The 19,082-nt window shown below is 44.1% G+C and overlaps 1 protein-coding gene across 1 annotated transcript in view; it reads left to right on the forward strand.

Annotated features, from left to right (window-relative positions):
* Window positions 1-6,643: 6,643 nt before the first annotated feature.
* Window positions 6,644-19,082, forward strand: part of ATP10A (ATPase, class V, type 10A) — a 220,974-nt gene continuing 208,535 nt past the window's right edge. Inside the window, exon 1 of the mRNA XM_006861922.1 lies at window positions 6,644-7,113. Within this exon, the coding sequence (XP_006861984.1) occupies window positions 6,644-7,113 (470 nt within the window). The remainder of the gene's footprint in view (window positions 7,114-19,082) is intronic.

The raw sequence follows: 19,082 nt of genomic DNA on the forward strand, positions 1-19,082 counted from the left end.
CATTTTCAGTAGTTAGATGTGCTTTCAATGATTAAATGAATGTATGTTGCGGTATCATTAAGCCTACTGAGTGTCTCCTGGTGGATGTAACTTGGAGATAGGCTTCCTTTTTCACGTCTCTTAGTACTCAATTGTGAGCAATATTAGCGGATGTTGGCTAACTACGTAATGCATAGTAGCAGGTATTGGCTCGTGTCCTGATGGTGGGATATTATAGGGTATGCTTGTAGCCTATTTATATGGCCATGACTGCTGTCTCTTCTTGGGTAACATAGGAACAGAAAATTCCCACCCCCAGGAAAAAAGTAAGACCAAAAGGACAAAAAACAGAAACAAAAGTAAAAGCAAAAACTAAAACAACATTGTAGCAGACTGCCCAGTAACCTTTGCTGTGCAGGTCAATGTGCACAGTAGAAACCTCCAGCAGTGGACGGGGTGTCCACTCACTCAAGTCCCCCCTTTAGTCACTGCAGTGGAGTTGAGCATACAGAGACTGAGAAATGAATGGAAGAAAGATTGTTCACAATTTTATTGCTGAAGATCAGTTAGGTATCTTCGTATGTACAGTGTAATTCTCAAAATGACTGAGTCCTTGTATACGATAGTTGGTTTTGGCTTGCATTTTATGTTGGGGTTTTACAGGGTGCAGATATGGTTTGGCTGTATGGCCATACTTATTGTCTCTTGTTAGGTAAGGCAGGCATAAAGGCTCCCACACAAGTAGGAGAGTCAACTTCAGAGCTAAATCCCAGATTCAGACATCATAAGAAGCCACCAGTTGATTAGCTTCTGGAACCGCTGGGGCTTTCAGGGATTTCCTCTTTGTACAGTGGGAAAGTTGTACCCTTTGGGCACAATGCTGTTCCCTTTTGGGGGAGTGATCTCACCTGCCTGAAGTTGCCCAGGCTTGGCAAAGAGGGTGAGACACGGGACAGGAGGAAAGAAAAGTGAAAAAAACTGTCATACCTCTTTCCACAAGTTGCTCTGTCGCTCTTGTGCTGTATCAGCCTGGCTGTGGCTCCGCCCTCTGATCTTTTCCCAGGCTGTGGGCCACAGGCAGTGTCCCAATTGATTCAGAGATTGTGGGGGTTTTTCTGGCACAGTTAGAAATCTTGAATGGTGGGCACCTGATACTATTTCCCCTTACTTTATATTAGCTCTAAAGCTCTGGAACCGTCCCCGCAAAGTGTCTTCTCTGGTTTTTGCATGCCTCCACCGAGGAGTCTCTGCTGTTTGTCTTTATTTCTCCTGTCCCCAAAACAGAAGTCCTGTACTTTTCTTTTGTTAGATTTTCCAGTTCTTTGTTGACTTAATTTATCCTTTCAAAGAACCAATGTCTTATCTTGCACACCAATGTTCACAGCAGCACTTTTTACAATAGCTAAAAGATGGAGACAGCCTAAGTGCCCATCAATGGAAGAACAGATAAACAAACTGTGGTAAATACACACAATGGAATATTATGCTACCTTGAAGAATAACAAGGAAACTACAAGCCACTGTATAACATGGATGAACCTTGAGGACAATATGCTGAGTGAAATTAGTCAGTCACAAAAGGAGAAATACTGCAGAGGACCATTTTTGTAAAAGACTAAGAAAAAGAACCCACATTAAAAGCTGAAAAAAATTAAAACAATCCATGAGAGCCAAAATAATACAAGATTAGGAACATTTCAATCAGTGCTCGGTCAATTCCTGGAGCCTTTTTCCAGTAGTTCATTTAGTGCAGCTTGAACTTTTTTCTTCAATATCATCGGTTCTTGATCATATGCTACCTCCTGAATTAGTTTATCATCAACCAATTCTTTTTGTTACAATGACTGGGTAGTCTTTCAATCTTCTTTTGATGTTTCCTGCTTTGTTCAATATTTTTCCCATACAGTCTTCCAATATTAGAACCCAAGGCTTGAATTTTTTCTTCAGTTCTTTCGGCTTGTGAAATGCTGTGTTCTTCCCTTTCAATTTTCTAACTCTAAATCTTTGCACATTGCATTGTAAAACTTAACTTTGTCCTCACTAGCACACCTTTGACATTTTCTGTTCAGCTCTTTTACTTCATTTCTTCCATTTGCTTTAGCTACTCTGTGTTTTAGAGCAAGTTTCAGAGTCTTATCAGCCATCCACTGTGGTTCTTCTTTCTTACCTGTCTTTTTAATGACCTTTTGCTTTCTTCATATATGATCCTCTTGATGTCATCCCACAACTCTCCTGGTCTTCAATCATTAGTGTTTCATGCATCAATCTGTTCTTTAGATGGCTCAAAATTCTGGTGGTGGTGGTGGTTATGTGGCGTGGAGCTGATTCCAACTCATAGCAAACCTGCATAGGGTTTCCTAGGCTGTGAATCTTCATGGGAGCAGAAAGTCTCATTTTTCTCCCACGGAATAACTGGTAGTTTCAAGCTGCTGACCTTGAGGTTAGCAGCCCAACTAGTGGGATATAGTCATTGTCTTATTTTGGCTCTCATGGACTTGTTTTACTTTTTTTTTTCAGCTTCAGCCTGAACTTACATAGGAGCAATTGATGATCTGTGCCACAGTTGGACCCTTGCCTTGTTTTGGCTGATGATCTTGAGCTTTTCCATTGTTTCTTCCCACAGATGTAGTAAATTTGATTCCTATATATTCCATCTGATGAGGTACACATGTATAGTCGCCATTTTATGTTGTTCCAAAAAGGTATTTGCAATGAAGTTGTTGGTCTTGCAAATTCTATCATGTAATCACCAATGCTATTTTTAGCTCCAGTATCATATTTTCCAACTATTGATCCTACCTCTTTGTTTCCAACTTATGCATTACAATTACCAGTCATTACCAATGCATCTTGACTGCATAATTGATCAATTTCAGATTGAAGAACTTGGTAGAATTCTTCAATTCTGTCATCATTGGCTTGGGTGGTTGGTGTATATATTTAAATAGTATTTGCATTAACTGGTCTTCCTTGTTGTTGTTAAGTTCAGTCAAGTTTGTTCTGACTCATAGTGACCATGTATAGGGTTTCCAAGGAGTGACTACTGACCTTGTGGTTCAAACCACACCAGGATTCTGTTCTTCCTTGTAGGTGTATATATATATATTATCCTATTAGACAACATTGTACTTCAATATAGAGCTTCAAATGCTCTTTTTGACAATGAATGTAATGCCATTCCTCTTGAATTTGTCATTCTGGGTTGGTAAACCATATGATTGGCTGATTCCATCAGCCTATTCTAGTCCATTTTAGCTCACTAATGCCTAGGAGCTCTGGTAGCGTAGTGGTTACGAATGGGGCCGCCAACCTTAAGGTCAGCGGTTCGAAACTACCAGCTGCTCCGCGGGAGAAAGATGAGGCTTTCCAAGATTTACACCCTTGGAAACCCTGTACAGGGTCGCTATGGGTTGGAACCGACTCAACGGCACTTAACAACAACAACAACAACAACAACAATGCCTGGTGTGGCGTTTGGGTTAATGCGCTAGACTGCAAAGTAGGTTTGAACCACAAGGTCAGTGGTTCAAGCTCACCAGCTACTTTTTGGAAACCTATATAGGGTCACTATCAGAACCGACTTGTCGGTACCTAAAAACAATGTTTAGGGTATCAATCTTTATGCATTCAATTTTATTTTTGATGTCTTTCACGTTTCCTAGATTCATACTTTGTGCATTCCATACTCAAATTATTGACACTTGCAGTGTTGGTCCTTTTTAAAGGTGTTAAGTCTTTGTTCCATTTTGAGTTAGTCTTCCTGTATGGTATGCAGCAGGGTCCAGGTTTTCTGCTTTAGTTTGTGGAAATCCTATTGCCCCAGAACCATTTATTGAAGAGAAATTATTCCTTCTCTCTTATCTAGGCTTTAATATCTCTTTCCAAAGAAATCCTCTTTAATGTCTCCCTTTACTCCGCCAATTCGCCATTCACAACTCTCTGCATTTGCCATTTCTTTCTTGGTTGTTGTCTCTTTCCACTAGAATATAAGATCCATGAGAAGATCTGTTGTAGACAATGATTCGTCACTGTGTCCCCAGTGCCTGGAACAGTATCTGGCTCACAGTGGATGGTTAGCAAGTATTTGCTGAGCAGTGACAAGCGATGTCTGGCAGTCATCAGAACTCAGCTGTCCAGACCGCCATCCCAGAATATTGCCCTTCCCTTTGTAGTCAAGAGCTTGAGAGTATAGCTGGCACATGATATCTAATCTCAACACCCCTAATGAGCATTCTGAGGGAGCACACAAGAGCATAGCAGGTGAGAAAGGGTTCCAGCTCCACAGGGCAGTGTGACTCATGGAATCTTAGAACCTGAAATCGGAATGTAGATGGGAGTGAAGGAGGCCTGTTCTGAGAAGGGTAAGGATGCCCACTGCCCTGAGGCTAGGCTGGGAGCCAGAGGGGTGAAGTAAATCCCCCAGTTGGTGCCCAGCTTTCTCCAGGTCCTCATACCACTGCCTGAGGAGTCAGAATTTGACTTTATAAGCTTCAGGGGACTTCCGTAAGCATGGGGTAAGGAAATGAAAAGCAGGGACAAAGTAATCCCTTTCGCAGCATGTGTGGAATGGTGAAAGTAAAGCAACTGGTGGCCTGGGTGGGGGGCAGACCCACAGGGAGTCTTTTGATACCTGGGGATATCAGTCAGGTCCTGGGAATACCTGTGCAATGGACTGAATCAGCAGGACTTGGGGTTCAACTGAGCTTGAGGAGTAAGGAAGAGATGAAGCCATGAGGAATCAGGCTATGGAAACTAAGGTAGTTGCAGTCATTCCTCATGGTCATTGATACTTAGTTAAGGATATCACTGGTCTGTGTAAGATCTGACTTCTTTCCCTGAGAATGCAGGTGTTCCACCAGAACTTTCTCTGATCTGATTTGGGTCTCTGGTGCTCAAACTTGCCTCCACCTCTGACTCCATCCCTTGTCTGAGTAGGGCTTAATCTATGGTGGGTATTCTTGTCTCAGCACTTGTCACTATTCTCTTGTGCTGGCTTCCACATATAGTGTGGTCTCTGGCAAAGTTCTCTCTGTAAGATCCTGGTTTAACTGAGGGGAGCAGAGCCTGAGGGAAGGAGAGGGAATAAAGTCCTTTGCACAGAGCCAGGTAAGTGCACATCTATGGGTACCCAGTGGCAAAATCTGGGCAACCAGTCGGTACTGTTATGAGGTGTTGTGGGAGAGGGGGTTCTTAGGAAATAAAGAGTGCCTCAATGCAGGAAATGTGTACCCATACTAGATGGCCTACAGGAGGAGAAGGATGCCAATACATTCCCTATTCCAGACAGGCAGGGGTCAAAGTACCCATCCTACAAAACTATCCAGTACAAGATCTCCTGAGGAAAGCCTCCTTCCCCCTGGCTTCTGAAATGAGTACAAATAAACCATCAGAGCTGGGTGTATCTGGGGAAGTCTTACTGCAGAAGAGGGGTTCTCAAGCTCCTTTTGCCTCCCCAAGTATTCTCTCCCAGGGCCCCCCTTCAGCTCACTCCCCTGTCTCACCTAGCCACAGGAATACGGAGGGGACTCCTCAGCCTGGGCACTTCTGCCTCAGCCTCCTTCCACTTGACAACAGCCTTCCTCAGCTCCACAGTCACTTACCTGAATCACAACTTTCACTTCAGAACTTGGTATCATTTGGTCCTATGGTTTACCAGGGAGGAAAAGAGAAAGACATATTGCTATAGCAACAGTCTCCTCCCCACCTAAAAACTTCTCATTTAGGGGAAAGGGAGTAACAATCACAGAGACAACCAAGGAGAAAAGGACTACTTCACCCAACACTTGAGTCTGAAAATAGGTAGAGCTGCTCAGGAGAGGATGCTGGGGAGGTTTCCAGGGCAGTGACCCTCCCTTCTCAGGATGCTTCAGGAAGCAGATGCCCTCAGTCAATGCAATGTTAATTGCCCTTCAGTTGGGTGATTCCAACTCACAGCAGCCCTGTATAAGGTTTCTGAGGAGCGGTTGGTGAGTTTGAACCGCCAAACTTGAAGGTACAAACCGACCTTGAAGTCGAGTGCTTATGCTTGGGCTCCATACCAGGACGCCCTGGCTATTTGGATTTCTAATTGATTCCAAAGGAGAATCCTATATTCTGGGTTCCCCAAGACCATTTCCCAGGCTCAGGGCCTGAGCAGTCTGGGCTGTGAGGAAACTGAAAGCTTTCCTTCCCACACTCTCTGCAGCTCCCACTCTCTGTGGGCCACACGTCCCCATTGCTCTGGGACGACACCAACCCTTTTGGGAAAAGGAAGGAACGCTAAAGTTGCCAACTTTGGCATTTAGCCAACTTCTGGGCCCTGGAGTTCCAGTGTGGCGCTGAAGGATCAAGAACTGGACTGCTAACCACACAGTTGGCGGTTCAAACCCACCAGCCGCTCCTTGGAAATCCTAGCGATAGGGTCGCTGTGAGTTAGGACTGACTCCATGGCACATCATCACTACCATCACCAGTGCTGGGCCGGGCGCCCAGCGAAGGGGCGTGCACCGGTAGGCTGGGCGATGCGCCCAAGGGGGCTCTCGCCCGGCCAGACTGCGCGCTGGCGGAGCCGCAAGGTGGGGCGCCGGCGCGGGGACGGGGACAGGGGCGGAGCGGGCGGCGCTTTGACCGGCGTCTCTGTGCGTCCAGCAGGCAGGCGGGGAGGCAGCCGGCGATGATTACCTAGATGCGGGCTCAGCGACACGCGGCCATGGAGCGCGAGCGGGCGGAAGTAGAGGAGCACCGAGAGAAAGCGCCTCAGCTGAGACGGCGGCGGCGGCGGCGGCGGCGGGAGGGCCTGACGCGCAGGGTGCGCTCCAACCTGCTGCAGCCGCCGAGTGCTGAGGAGTTTGCGGCGGGCGCAGCCAAGGGCTCGCAGCACCTGGCGGACAACCGGCTCAAGACCACCAAGTACACGCTTCTGTCCTTCCTGCCCAAGAACCTCTTCGAGCAGTTCCACCGCCTGGCTAACGTGTACTTCGTCTTCATCGCGCTCCTCAACTTCGTGCCGGCGGTGAACGCCTTCCAGCCGGGCCTGGCGCTGGCGCCGGTGCTCTTCATCCTGGCCGTCACAGCCTTCAAGGATCTGTGGGAGGACTACAGCCGCCACCTTTCCGACCACGAGATCAACCACCTGGGCTGCCTGGTCTACAGCAGGTGAGCCCAAGGGGGCCGGGAAGTCGGGGCTGGGCGCAGGGAAGCGGCCCGAGGGAACTCGGTGGACCCGGAGTGCGCCTTCCCCCACTCGGGTGTCACTCTGATCCCAAATCTGTGACAGAATAAGGGGCTCCTCAAAGCTGGATTTCCTCACCCCAGAAAGTGTTCCCAAACTGAAAGAAACATCCTGGGCTGTGGGGATGAGAGAGGAAGCTGCTGGCTCCAAGGTGTTGCCATTCAGTGCCTTCTCAGCGCGCCTGGATAGCGTTTCTGAGGCGCTGAAAGCCTCATCTTTCTCCTGCTGAGTGGCTGGAGGCTCAAACCTTGGACCTTGTGGTTCGCAGTCCCATGCTTATCATATGGAGCCGCCGCGCTCCACGACTGGAGTGTTGTTGTTAAGTGCCATAGAGTCGATTCAAACCCATAGCGACCCTGTACAGGGTTTCCTAGGATTGGAGTGTGTTGTTGTTGTTAAATGCCGTTGAGTCGGTTCCGACCCATAGCGACCCTGTACAGGGTTTCCTAGGATTGGAGTGTGTTGTTGTTGTTAAATGCCGTTGAGTCGGTTCCGACCCATAGCGACCCTGTACAGGGTTTCCGAGGGTGTAAATCTTTACGGGAATAGAAAGCCTCATCCTTCTACCGCGGAGAGACTGGTAGTCTTGAACCGCTGACCTTAAGGTTCGCAGCCCGATTCGTAACCACTACGCTACCAGAGCTCCTTAGACATGTGTTAATTTCGGTGGTGGGGAAGGCAATATACAAACAGCAATAAAAACGAAAAAGAAAATTAATATGCTATGTAAAACCTTCACATAAAGCACAATAAAAGGTTTACTTAAAAAGAGAGAGAGAGAGAGGAAAATGTTTTCCTTGCGTAGTCGCCTTAAGTTCCTGCTGTGGTCCTTGGCAAGGTCCCCTGGGCTTGAATGTGTAATAACCAGCATAGGAACTTGAAGCTCAGTCTGAGGAAACAGCTCAGCCAAGTCCTGAGACAGCAGAGTGCTCCATCCACTGAGCCTGAACAGGCTGCTGAGTTGGACATTGGTCCCTTACTTTCCTATTGCACTTTCTTACAAGTAACCAGTTTCCAGATGGAAAACTCAAGACTGAAGGGATTGACGACCACACCCACAGTCAGTGTAGTTTGGGTGGGCCTATCCCACGTTTCCTCCCCCCTGCCCTTCCTGGGGATTTGGGGCTTGGGACTGGGTCTGCCCAGGATGCCCATTACCACTGCCCCTTTTATTCTTTCACCCCAAGAGAGGCACTAGCTGTAGATGGCCCTTAGGACTCACCGGGACTATGTTAAGGTCCCATGACTTGGCAGGCATGTGGCTTTAACCTGGTGTGGCACTGTGGGATAAAGCACTGGACCATAAGATTGGCTTGAACCACAAGGTTGGTGGTTCAAACTCACCAGCTGCTCCTTGGACACCCTATACAGGATCACTATGAGTTGGAACTGACTCAACAACAACAACAACAACAACAACAATAAAGCTCAGTCCATCTTGCCATCCTGTTGTATGCTTCTGGACTCTAGATTCAATAGTTGAGATGGGCCTCCTAGTTGGAGGAGATTAGCCAATTCCAGTCTCCTCTGGAGAAGTCCCTAAAAATCCCCTTGCACTCTCAGTGGCAGATTATGCCCCTAAAAGGTGAGTGAGGCCCATGGTTGCCCCCAGACTCAGGGCAGCTCAGATAAAGACCCTGAGTCCCTCTGTATATGAGTAAACAGAGGTTCAGAGAGGTTTAGTCATCTGCCCAAGGTCACACAGCTGTGAATGTAGTGGACTGGAATTTGACCCTTGAGGATCTTGTTAAAAATCAAACTATCAGGCTCCAAATTCAAGTTTCTGACCCAGAAAATGTTGGGTTGGGCTCAATGATCTTGTGCTTGGTTAGCATGGAGGTGAATCTTATGTATTGATAATAGTATTTTAATGACGTGGTGCTGCCCTGCTTCTTTTCAGAGGTGCCCCAAGGGCTTTTCAGCAGGCAGGATGCTGAGAAAATGCTGTGAATGCCCGGCTCCTCTCACCAGAGCCTGTAGTGGAGGGCACGGGATGCCCCTTACAGACACTCTCAGGGGCCCAGGAGGAAGGACCCCTTCATACCTTTGCCCTCTGCACTGCCAAAGTTCATTGGAGTTCAAGGCGTTAGACTTTGAATATACTCCACTTCCTGCTATTATTGGGCTCTTAGCTCCTGTGGCTTACTTTTAAAGAAATAGACCCTCCTCAAGAAATAGTTGACTTCTGTTGACAAAGTGCTTTCAAAGTTGTGGTTTGATTTTGTAGCCACCATATGATAGAGGGATTATTATTACCCCATGATTGAAATGAGAAAATCGAGACTGGGACCTAAATCCAGTTAAGTCCTCTTAACTCCAGAGTTTTTGAAACATTCCACTCCCTGCTCCTCTGCCCACTGGATTTCTGAACGCTCCGCACAGTCATCAGGGGAAACTTCGGAGATGATGGTGCTTTCAGGAGTTCCACAATTCGATCTCCTTGACTGTTTCACTAGGCAGAGAACAGCCTTCGAGGTGGAAGGTCTGTGGGGAGTCACTGCTGAGGGTTGACTTGGTGTGGACAGCAGAGACAAGACCTGCCTTGTCTAGTGCTCAGGTCCCGCCATAGACACTGTCAGAACTCTTTACTCCCTAACCTGCTGTCTACAGAAAAGGTGTTCTGGTGCCTTTAGAAAAGGTCCCCAAGAAGTCTGGTCAAGTTCCTCCAGCCCCAGAAAGTTTGCGATGGGAGTTTCTTGGCCTGTGCTTTGTCAGTGTGGATGTCTGAGACTCCTGTGTCCTCAGAAGCTATGGGCAACATGGGTGCCAGTGGTCTTCCAGGCTGCATGGAACTCAGCTGCTGCCCCCATCTCCCCCAGTCCATACACTCATTTGAGGTCCTGAGCCACTCCTCACTGGGCCAGCCTGAGTCAAGCATAGAAGAACAGAGGAGGAAGCTGGGCCCCCGAGCTGAATTAGGGGACCCGTTTATTGCTCCATGGGGCAAGACCTTCCACAGGAAGTGAGGCACCAGGAGGACTCTTCACCCTCAGAAATAGCAGTGTCAACCGAGACCCCCCTAATGGGGCAGGGGTCCAGGGCTGAGACAAAAGGGAGACCCGAGTAGGGGGAGACATGTGATCTCAAGGTTGTGACCAAGTCATACTGTGGACAAGGAGGCTTGGGATCTCCTGCCATCTGTGCAGTCTCGCGGAGCTCACCAGCCTGTCAGCCAAGAAACCTGGGGAAGGCAAAGGACTTCTTTTGGGCTGAGCCTTTGGTTACTTTAGGAAGTAGGAGACACAGAGAGAGAGAGGAAGAAGAAAAGCTGGAGGGCCAGGGTAGCCTCTGGGCCCTACCACTGGCCAGGGCCCAGGTCCAAGATTCATTTGGCTGTGCTCAGGGAAGGCAGGTGCTAGTCAGGGAGATGACTTGTGAATGTTAGTGCCAACAGAGCCAGGTGCTGAGACAGCACCTTCTCTCAGCTATGGGCAGAAAGCAAGAGTACTAGAGCCCAATGTATAGGCAGACGGGGAAGTAGGTGACTGACTTCAGAGTTCTATGTCTGCATCCTCTTTAACTGAGACCTCTACTATTAAGTGTCCACTGCGACAAGGCAAGCCAACCTGAGAGTCAGTGCCGGTTCTGGCACAGAGAAGAGACAGGAGAAATCAAGGAAGCCAAAGAAGACATGTTGTAGGGAATGGGATATTGTTCAAGAAGGCAGAGAGAAAACCAAGGAATGCATTTATTTTAAAATGTGACAATTCAGCGATGAAGGAATAGGTGAATTGGGTAACACTGTGCCAGCAAACTGTCACCCTATGCTTTGCATGGCGTGAGGAGGAAGCTCTGTGTGTGGGTTTGTGTCCCACCATTTATGGCCATGGGACCCTGAACAAGGCACATCTCTCACCTACCCTTGACCATTCCCTAATCTGGACCCTGGTTCCATACGCTCTTGGAGTGTCTCCCTAAAGCCTTAGGAAGGTGTTAGCGCTCTTGTTCCCTCCCATTGGCCTTGGCCTCAAAACCATGGTCTCGGTAATGACAGATTCTTTCCGGGTTTTTCCCCTTGCTTCCATTCACTCTATGATTGTTCAGTTTGTTCTTCTTGACAACTTTAGTGTTTATCTCTAGGATGATGATGTAAATAGCAGCATTTTGTTTGATATGAAATGACAAGGTGGTAACTCACAGAACAAAGGTCTCCTTTGTTTTTCTTTTCTTCCTAGGGATTTGCCTTTAGTTGATCTTGCCTCTTTTCTCCCTCCCCGCCTTTGCCTTTTTCCCTCCATTTCCTGGTGAGTCTCACCTGTTTCTCTGTCTTTCCCTCAGGCCACACTAGGTGTATGCCTTCCCTTTAATTCAGCAAAGAAGCCAGAGACAGAAACCCCTTTCTCCTGGGAAGTTCAGAAATCTTTACTTATTTGGAGAAACAGGTTTTCAGAATCAGGCCAGGAGACACTAGCATAGGAGGATAATGCCAGTTGTCTTTAAGATGGTTTGATGTCACTGTAGGTAAACATCAAAGACACCCTGGGACACTTTCAGAGTCATAATTCAATCATATATATTTTCTCAGGAATAATTTTTCTTTTGATACTTGTTATGTGTAATATCTTACTGGGTTCAAGTTGTAGTAGAAAAAGAAACCTTTCCTTAAACACTTGGTTGCATTGGAGACTATCTTGTTCATGGGGAAATAACAGTGGTGTTTCTTTGTTTTATTATGGGCTATCTGTTTTATATGCATGACTCTATCTTATCCTCTCAAAATAACCCTATTATTTTTAATATGCTATTTTATTGATGAGAAAACAGACTACATTATCGCTCTTGTCCCCATTGGCCTTGGCCTCAAAACCGTGGTCTGGGTGATGATAGATATTTTTTGGTTTCTTCCCCTTTGCTTCTATTCACTCTATGATTGTTCAATGTGTTCTTATTGACAACTTCAGTTTTTATCTTGAGGATGATGATGTAAATAGTAGCATTTTGATATGAAATGACAAGATGGTACTGACCTTGCAGTCCAGTGCTTACTGTACTGCGCCATACCAGGTAGCCAGTTTTTTTGTAGCTATTTCCCTTTCCAACTTCCCCAAAGCAAGGGGCCTCATTAAAAAACAACAACAAAGAAACAAACATTTTTTATAGAATATTTCAAGTATATAAAGAAATACACACAATGAACTTCCATCTGGGAACATGGTGGCTCTATACGATAAGCACTGGAATGCAGACCACAAGCTCCATGGTTCGAAACCACTACCTGCTCCACAAGTGAAAGATGAGGCTTTCTGCTCTCGCAAATTTTTTTTGAAAAAGCTCAGAAACCCTATCCAGGGTCACTACAGGCTGGAACTGAGGAACCAACTTGATGACACTTAACAACCGCGAATGTAAACATCACCTGATTTCAACACTGAACAACTCATGACCAACGTTGTTTTATCTCCATGTTCAGCTACTCCCTGCTCCCATGTTATTTTGACACAAATCCCATCCATAGTATTTATCTCTAAATAGTTCAGCATTTTATCTTTCATTTAACTTTAAAAACTCAGCTACAATGAAAAAGGTATGAGAGAACAAAAGAAACAGTCACAGATGAGAATTCTGGAACCCTGAACTTCAGAAGAAAGGTTATAGAAGTAGAAAGATTAAAGAGTGCTTTCTGGGAGGAGAAACTGAGCAGGGACGTTGAGAGAGGGAGACTGATTTGTGAACAGCCAGCCAGACACGACATCACCATCTTGAACTTTGTGAGCAGTTTTGACAACAGAAGTGGCCTGGCAGAGCAGGTTCACACAGCTGACAAAATAAATGCAAGTTTGAAACAATAAAAAAATCCTGGAATTAGAAATTCAGGACATTGATATTAAGAGTTCCGATATGGACAACATAGTAAAATACCAAAGAGTAAATTCCAAGGAATGGAAGCCCAAATTAGTGAACCTGAAGATAAATCTCTCAAAACTAGTATACTAGAAGAACAACTAGCAATAAGAATGAAAAAATCTGAAGAAAGCCTAAGAGTTATGTGGGACACCATGAGGAGGAGGTACAAATTACAGGAGATCAGAATCCAGAACAGGAAGAGACACTAAAAACCACAGGGAAAAGTATCAATGAGCTGTTGGAAGAAAACTTCCCTAATAGCATGTAGAAGAGAGAAGAAGCATCCAAGAAGCTGAAATTACACAAAACAGGATCGATTCCAAAAGAAAATCATGAGGACATATCATAATCAAACTTTCCAAAACCAAAGACAAAGAAAGAATCTTGAGAGCAGCTCAGGAAAAACAAAAAGTTTCCTATAAAGGAGAACCATTAAGACTAAGCTCTGATTTTTCAACAGAAACCGTGCAAGAAACAAGATAATGAACTAAGATATACAAAACTCTGAAAGAAAAAAAAATGCCAACCAAGAATCATAAATCCAGCAAAGCTCTTCCTATTTTCTGATAAACAGAAATGAAATGAATTTGTATTGACCAGACCAACTTTGAAGTCCTGATATGGCACTGTGGGTTAATGCACTGGACTGTAAAGGTAGGCAGTTCAAGCTCACTGGCCGCTCCTTAAAAACCCTATATGGGGTCACTATGGGTTGGAACCAGCTCGACGGCACTTAACAAAACAACAGACCAACTTTACAAAAAAATGCTAAAGGGTGTTCTTTGGACTGAGAACCAACAACAAGAGTCAACAACTGGAGATTACCATACATGACAACACCACCCAGAACTCAATCTAGGTATGTTGTTGTTGTTGTTGTTGTTAAGTGCCGTCGAGTCGGGTCCGACCCATAGCGACCCTGTACAGGGTTTCTGAGGGTGTAAATCCTTACGGGAGTAGAAAGCCTATCTTTCTCCCGCAGAGCGGCTGAAGTATTTAAATTAGAACAAAACTGTTGTTGTTTTTGTTAGGTGCCTCTGGACAACAGAATGAAACGTTGTCTGGTCCTGCACCAGCCTTATAATCGTTGCTACTTTTGAGCAGGTTACTGCTGCCACTGTGCCAGTCTATCTTTACCAAACATGATATCCTTCTCCAGGGACTGGTCTCCCCTGATTATATATCTGAAGTATGAGAGACGAAGTCTGGCCATCCTGACTTCCAAGAAGCATTCTAGTTGTTCGTCTTCTAACACAGATTGGTCTGTTCTTTTGGCAATCCATGGTACTTTTAACATTGTCCTCCAACACTGTAACTGAAATACATCAATTTTTCCATGGTCTCCCTTATTCACTGTCCAACTTTTGCATGCATGTGAGGTTATTGAGAATACTATGCCTTGGGTCAGGCTCACCTTAGTCCTCAAAGTGATATCTTTGCTCTTCAACACTTCAAAGAGGTCTTTTGCAGCAAATTTCCTTAATGTAAAATATCATTTGCTTTCTTTACTGCTGCTTCTATGAGTGTTGGTGGTTGATCCGAACAAAATGAAGTCTTTGACAGCTTTGATCTTTTCTCCATTAATAGTATGTTGTTTATTGGTCCAGTGGTCCAGTGGGAAGGAGTTTTGTTTTCTTTACATTGAGGTGCAAGCCATACTGAATGGTATGGTCTTTGATCTTTGTCAGTAAGCATTTTAAGTCCTCTTCCCTTTCAGCAAGCAAGGTTGTATCATCTGCATATCGCAGGTTGTTAATGAGTCTTCCTCCAATCCTGATGCCACGTTTTTCTTCATATATTCCAGCTTCTTGGATTATTTGCTCAGCATACAGGTTGAATAAGTATGGTGAAATAATACAACCCTGTTGCACACCTTCCTAATTTTAAACCATTTGGTGTTCCCTTGTTCTGTTCGAACAACTGTGTCTTGTCCTCATGAGCTCAATTAAGTTTTCAGGAATACTCATAATTCACAGTGTGGTCCTTAACTTGTCATGATCCACACACAAAAACCTTTGTGTAATCCATAAAGCACAGGTAAACATCTTTCTGATATTCTCTGCTTTCAACCAAGGTCCATCTGTCATCAGCAATGATATCCCTCATTCCATGTCCTCTTCTGAATCTGGCTTAAGTCTCTAGAAGTTACCCTGTCAATGTATGGTCGCAGCAGTTTTGGGATTATCTTTAGCAAAACTACAAGATTTAAAATAGGAAAGCACAGATATCAATTTATAATGGAGTCAACTATAAAGCAAAAAGAGGGAACATTAAATAGATACAGAACTTCCAAATGTCAAGGAAGCCAAGTCGCTATCCAGATAAGCCAAACTATTTTAAAAGGGGGTGGAGGGATAGGGGATTAATAAATTATAGAGTAAACCCAAAGAAAATCAATATGCCTGTACACCAAAGTAAAAAAAGAGGTAAACCGGAAAGATTTAGTAAACATTAGCACAACAAATTAAAATGAAAAGAACACCCACAAACAAAATGAACTCAGCAATGAAATTTATGTAGAACAAAGAGTCCAGCAATACAACAATAAAACACACACTAAAATGACAGCAATCAATTCATACCTAATGCTAATTACACTGAATGTAAATGGATTAAATGTACTAGTCAAGAGACAGAAAGCAAAATAGATAAGAAAACATGATACTTTAATATGCTGTCTACAAGAGACACATTAAAAAAATGGAGGCAGCCTAAATGCCCATCAACAAAAGAATGGCTAAACAAACTTTGGTATATACACACAATGGAATACTATGCTATTTTGAAGAGTAATGATAAATCTGCAAAACACAACATGAATGAACCAACAGGATATTATGCTGAGTGAAATTAGTCAGTCACAAAAGGACAAATATTGTATCAGACCAATGTTGTAAAAAGTTAAGAAAAGGTTTTCTTGATAATAGAAACAACCTATGGTGATTATGGGGGAGAGAAGAGGAAAATTATTCACAGGCTACAAGGCAGATACATGTTAACATGGCTGACAAGGCAGACAATGTACAACAAGGGGGAAGTTAGCAGAGGAAAGATAAAGGTAACGGGAAACACAGGGAGGAATGCAGTTAAGTGAATCAAGATAAATACTGTTAATTGGTACATGGGATTGCAATGATTGTAATGAAGCAAAGTCTGTGATTTGTTGATTGTAAAACTGATGGTCTGCTCTATAAATTCATTGTAAACTCAGTTCACAATGAAAAGTTCAGTTTTGTTTTGTTTTTAAAAAAGAGTAAATATACAGGGTTGCTTTGAGTCAAAACTCACTTGAGAGCACTCAACAGCAACATATATGGAGAAGAGTTTAGAAAAGAACAAGAGTACAGTCTTGTATATACTATGAGATTTCTATGCAATGTCACAAAAGAGATGAGATGTAAACAAAGGCATCAATGTTTCTTGTGTCCATAACTATACAAATGGTATTTTTGGCCATGGAAATAAATGCAATATGTGGGAAGGATCATAGACAGATAAGAACAGCTGAAATTCAAGGACCAAGCCCTAAGGAATTCCAGTGACATATGGCACTATAGGATAAGCACTGGACTACAAACCACAAGGCCAGCAGTTCAAACTCACCCACTGCTACTGAGAAACCCTATACAGGGTTGCTATGAATCAGAACCAACTCGACGACACTTACCTTATGTTAGACGACACTTACCTTATGTTATGATCGTATACTACATCTTGAAATGGTTGAACATCTATCATTTCTTTTTGGTACTTCCCGCAACTCTTCTGGGTTTGGTCATTAGTGTCTAATGCATCAAATTTGTTCTTCAGATGATCTCTAAATTCAGGTGAGATGTATTCAAGGTCATATTTAGCTCTCATAGATTTGTTTTCATTTTCTTCAGCTTTAGCCTGTGAGCAATTGAAGGTCTGTTCCACAGTCTGCCCCTAACCTTGTTTTGGCTGATGATACGGAGTTTTTCCACTGTCTCTTTCCCCAGATGTAGTCAATTTGATTTCTGTGTATTCCATCTGGTAAAGTCCATGTGTGTAATTGTCTTTTATGTTGTTTAAAAAAAGGTATTTGTAGTGAAGAAGTCATTGGTCTTGCAATTCTATCATGTGATCACCAGCATTATTTCTATCAACATAGCCATATTTACCCACTACTGATCCGTCTTCTTTGTTTCCAACCTTTGTATTCCAATCACCAGTAAGTATCAATACATCTTGATTTGATGTATGATCAGTTTGTTTTAGACTGGAGAAGTTGGCAGGATTCTTCAGTTTCATCATCACTTTGCTTAGTGGTTGAATAAACAGTAGTATTCACTAAGAAGCTCTGGTAGCGCAGTGGTTACATTTGCGAGTTGGGCTGCTCATCTCAAGGTTAGCAGTTTGAAACCACCAGCTGTTCCATGAGAGAAAGATGAGGCTTTCTGCTCCGTAAATATTTACAGAGTCGCTATGAGTCGGGACTGACTCCATGGCACACCACCACCACCAGTATTCACTAGTCTTCCTTTGGTTGTTGTTAAGTGTTAAGTTCTGGCCCATGGTGATCCTGTATACGGTTTCTGAGCTTGAACTGCCGACCTTGCAGTTAAAACGGCTTTTCAATCTGGTGCATTAACCCACAGTGCCCCAACAGTTATCCTATCACAGACAGCATTATATTTCAAGATAGATACTGAAACGTTCTTTTTGATGATGAATGTGATGCCATTCCTATTCAATCTATCATTTGCAGCATATTAAACCATATGATTATCAGATTCAGAGTATTCAATACCAGTCCATTTCAGTTCACTGATGCCTAGGTATGCATTCTATTTCATTTTTGACAACTTCCAGTTTCCTTAGATTCATACTTTGTACATTCTAAGTTCCATTTATTAATGATGTTTGCAACTGCTTGTTTTCATTTTGAGTTGTCCCCCGTCAGCAAATGAAGGTCCCAAAAACTTTACTCCATTTGCATCATCACAGTCAACTCTATTTTGAAGAAGCAGCTCTTCCCCATTCGTGTTTTGAGTGCCTTCTAACCTGAGGGGTTCATCTTCCATCAGTATATCTGGTGCTCTTCATCATGTTTTGGTGGTCTTGACCATGTTTCAATCTTCAGTTCCCTGGTGCTATCTGATAGTGTTTCACTGTTATTCATAAGGTTTTCAGTGGCTGAGCATTTGGAAGTAGTCCATCTCTCTTTCTGAGTCTGGAAGCTTAGCTGAAGCCTGTCCACTATGAGTGGCCCTGCTGGCATTCAAAATACTGGTGGCATAGCTTCCAACATCACAGCAACATGCAAGCCACCGCAGCATGACAGACTGTCAGTCGAGTGGTACATGCTAAACTACTCTTCAGTTCAGGAGACACCAGACAAGAAGCAGAAGACCAGCTGAGGAACAGCAACAGCAGAACCAAGATCATGAGACAGAGCAGTGAGTTTCCTGGTGCATGGAACAAGTAGAGTACATTTTGACAGGAGGCTTCCTTGTAGAGTAGGGTACCTCCAGGCACTTAACTGAGGTAGCTAAGTTTGCTGATCCACAGAGCTAGAGCCAACTACTTTCACTGGAGTGTCCTTTGTGCATTTATTGGCAGCTCTAAAGGAACCTTGTAGCATTGTTCAACCAGGGCAGAGCTAAGGGGCCATGTGGCTGAGAGACCAAGGAGCAGAGAAAGGTCTCCTATAGACACTGCTGAGAAGACGTGCTTCTATCTGGAAGATCTATCTCCTGAGAATTCTAATTCTAAATTGTAACCTGTTAACTTCCTTAATAAACCCCTTAATTGTGGAGAAAAAACAAAACCAGAAAACTAGGCTACAATACCATTATCATACCTTAAAAAACTGAGATCGAAGTTTGTGTTTAAACTTCAAGTTGTTTTATCAAAGTCCTGTTTTTTTCAACTTGCATATTTGAATCCATATTCAAAGAAGGTCTACCCATTGCTAGCTATTAGCTGATAATTCTTTTAAATCTCCTCTATTCTATTGGTTTCCTCTCTCTCTCTCTCTCTCTCTCTCTCTCTCTCTCTCTCTCTCTTTCTCTCTCTCTTCTCTCTC

Source organism: Chrysochloris asiatica, unplaced genomic scaffold, assembly GCF_000296735.1.
Source record: "Chrysochloris asiatica unplaced genomic scaffold, ChrAsi1.0 scaffold00044, whole genome shotgun sequence".
In the NCBI taxonomy this organism is placed as follows: Eukaryota; Metazoa; Chordata; class Mammalia; order Afrosoricida; family Chrysochloridae; genus Chrysochloris; species Chrysochloris asiatica.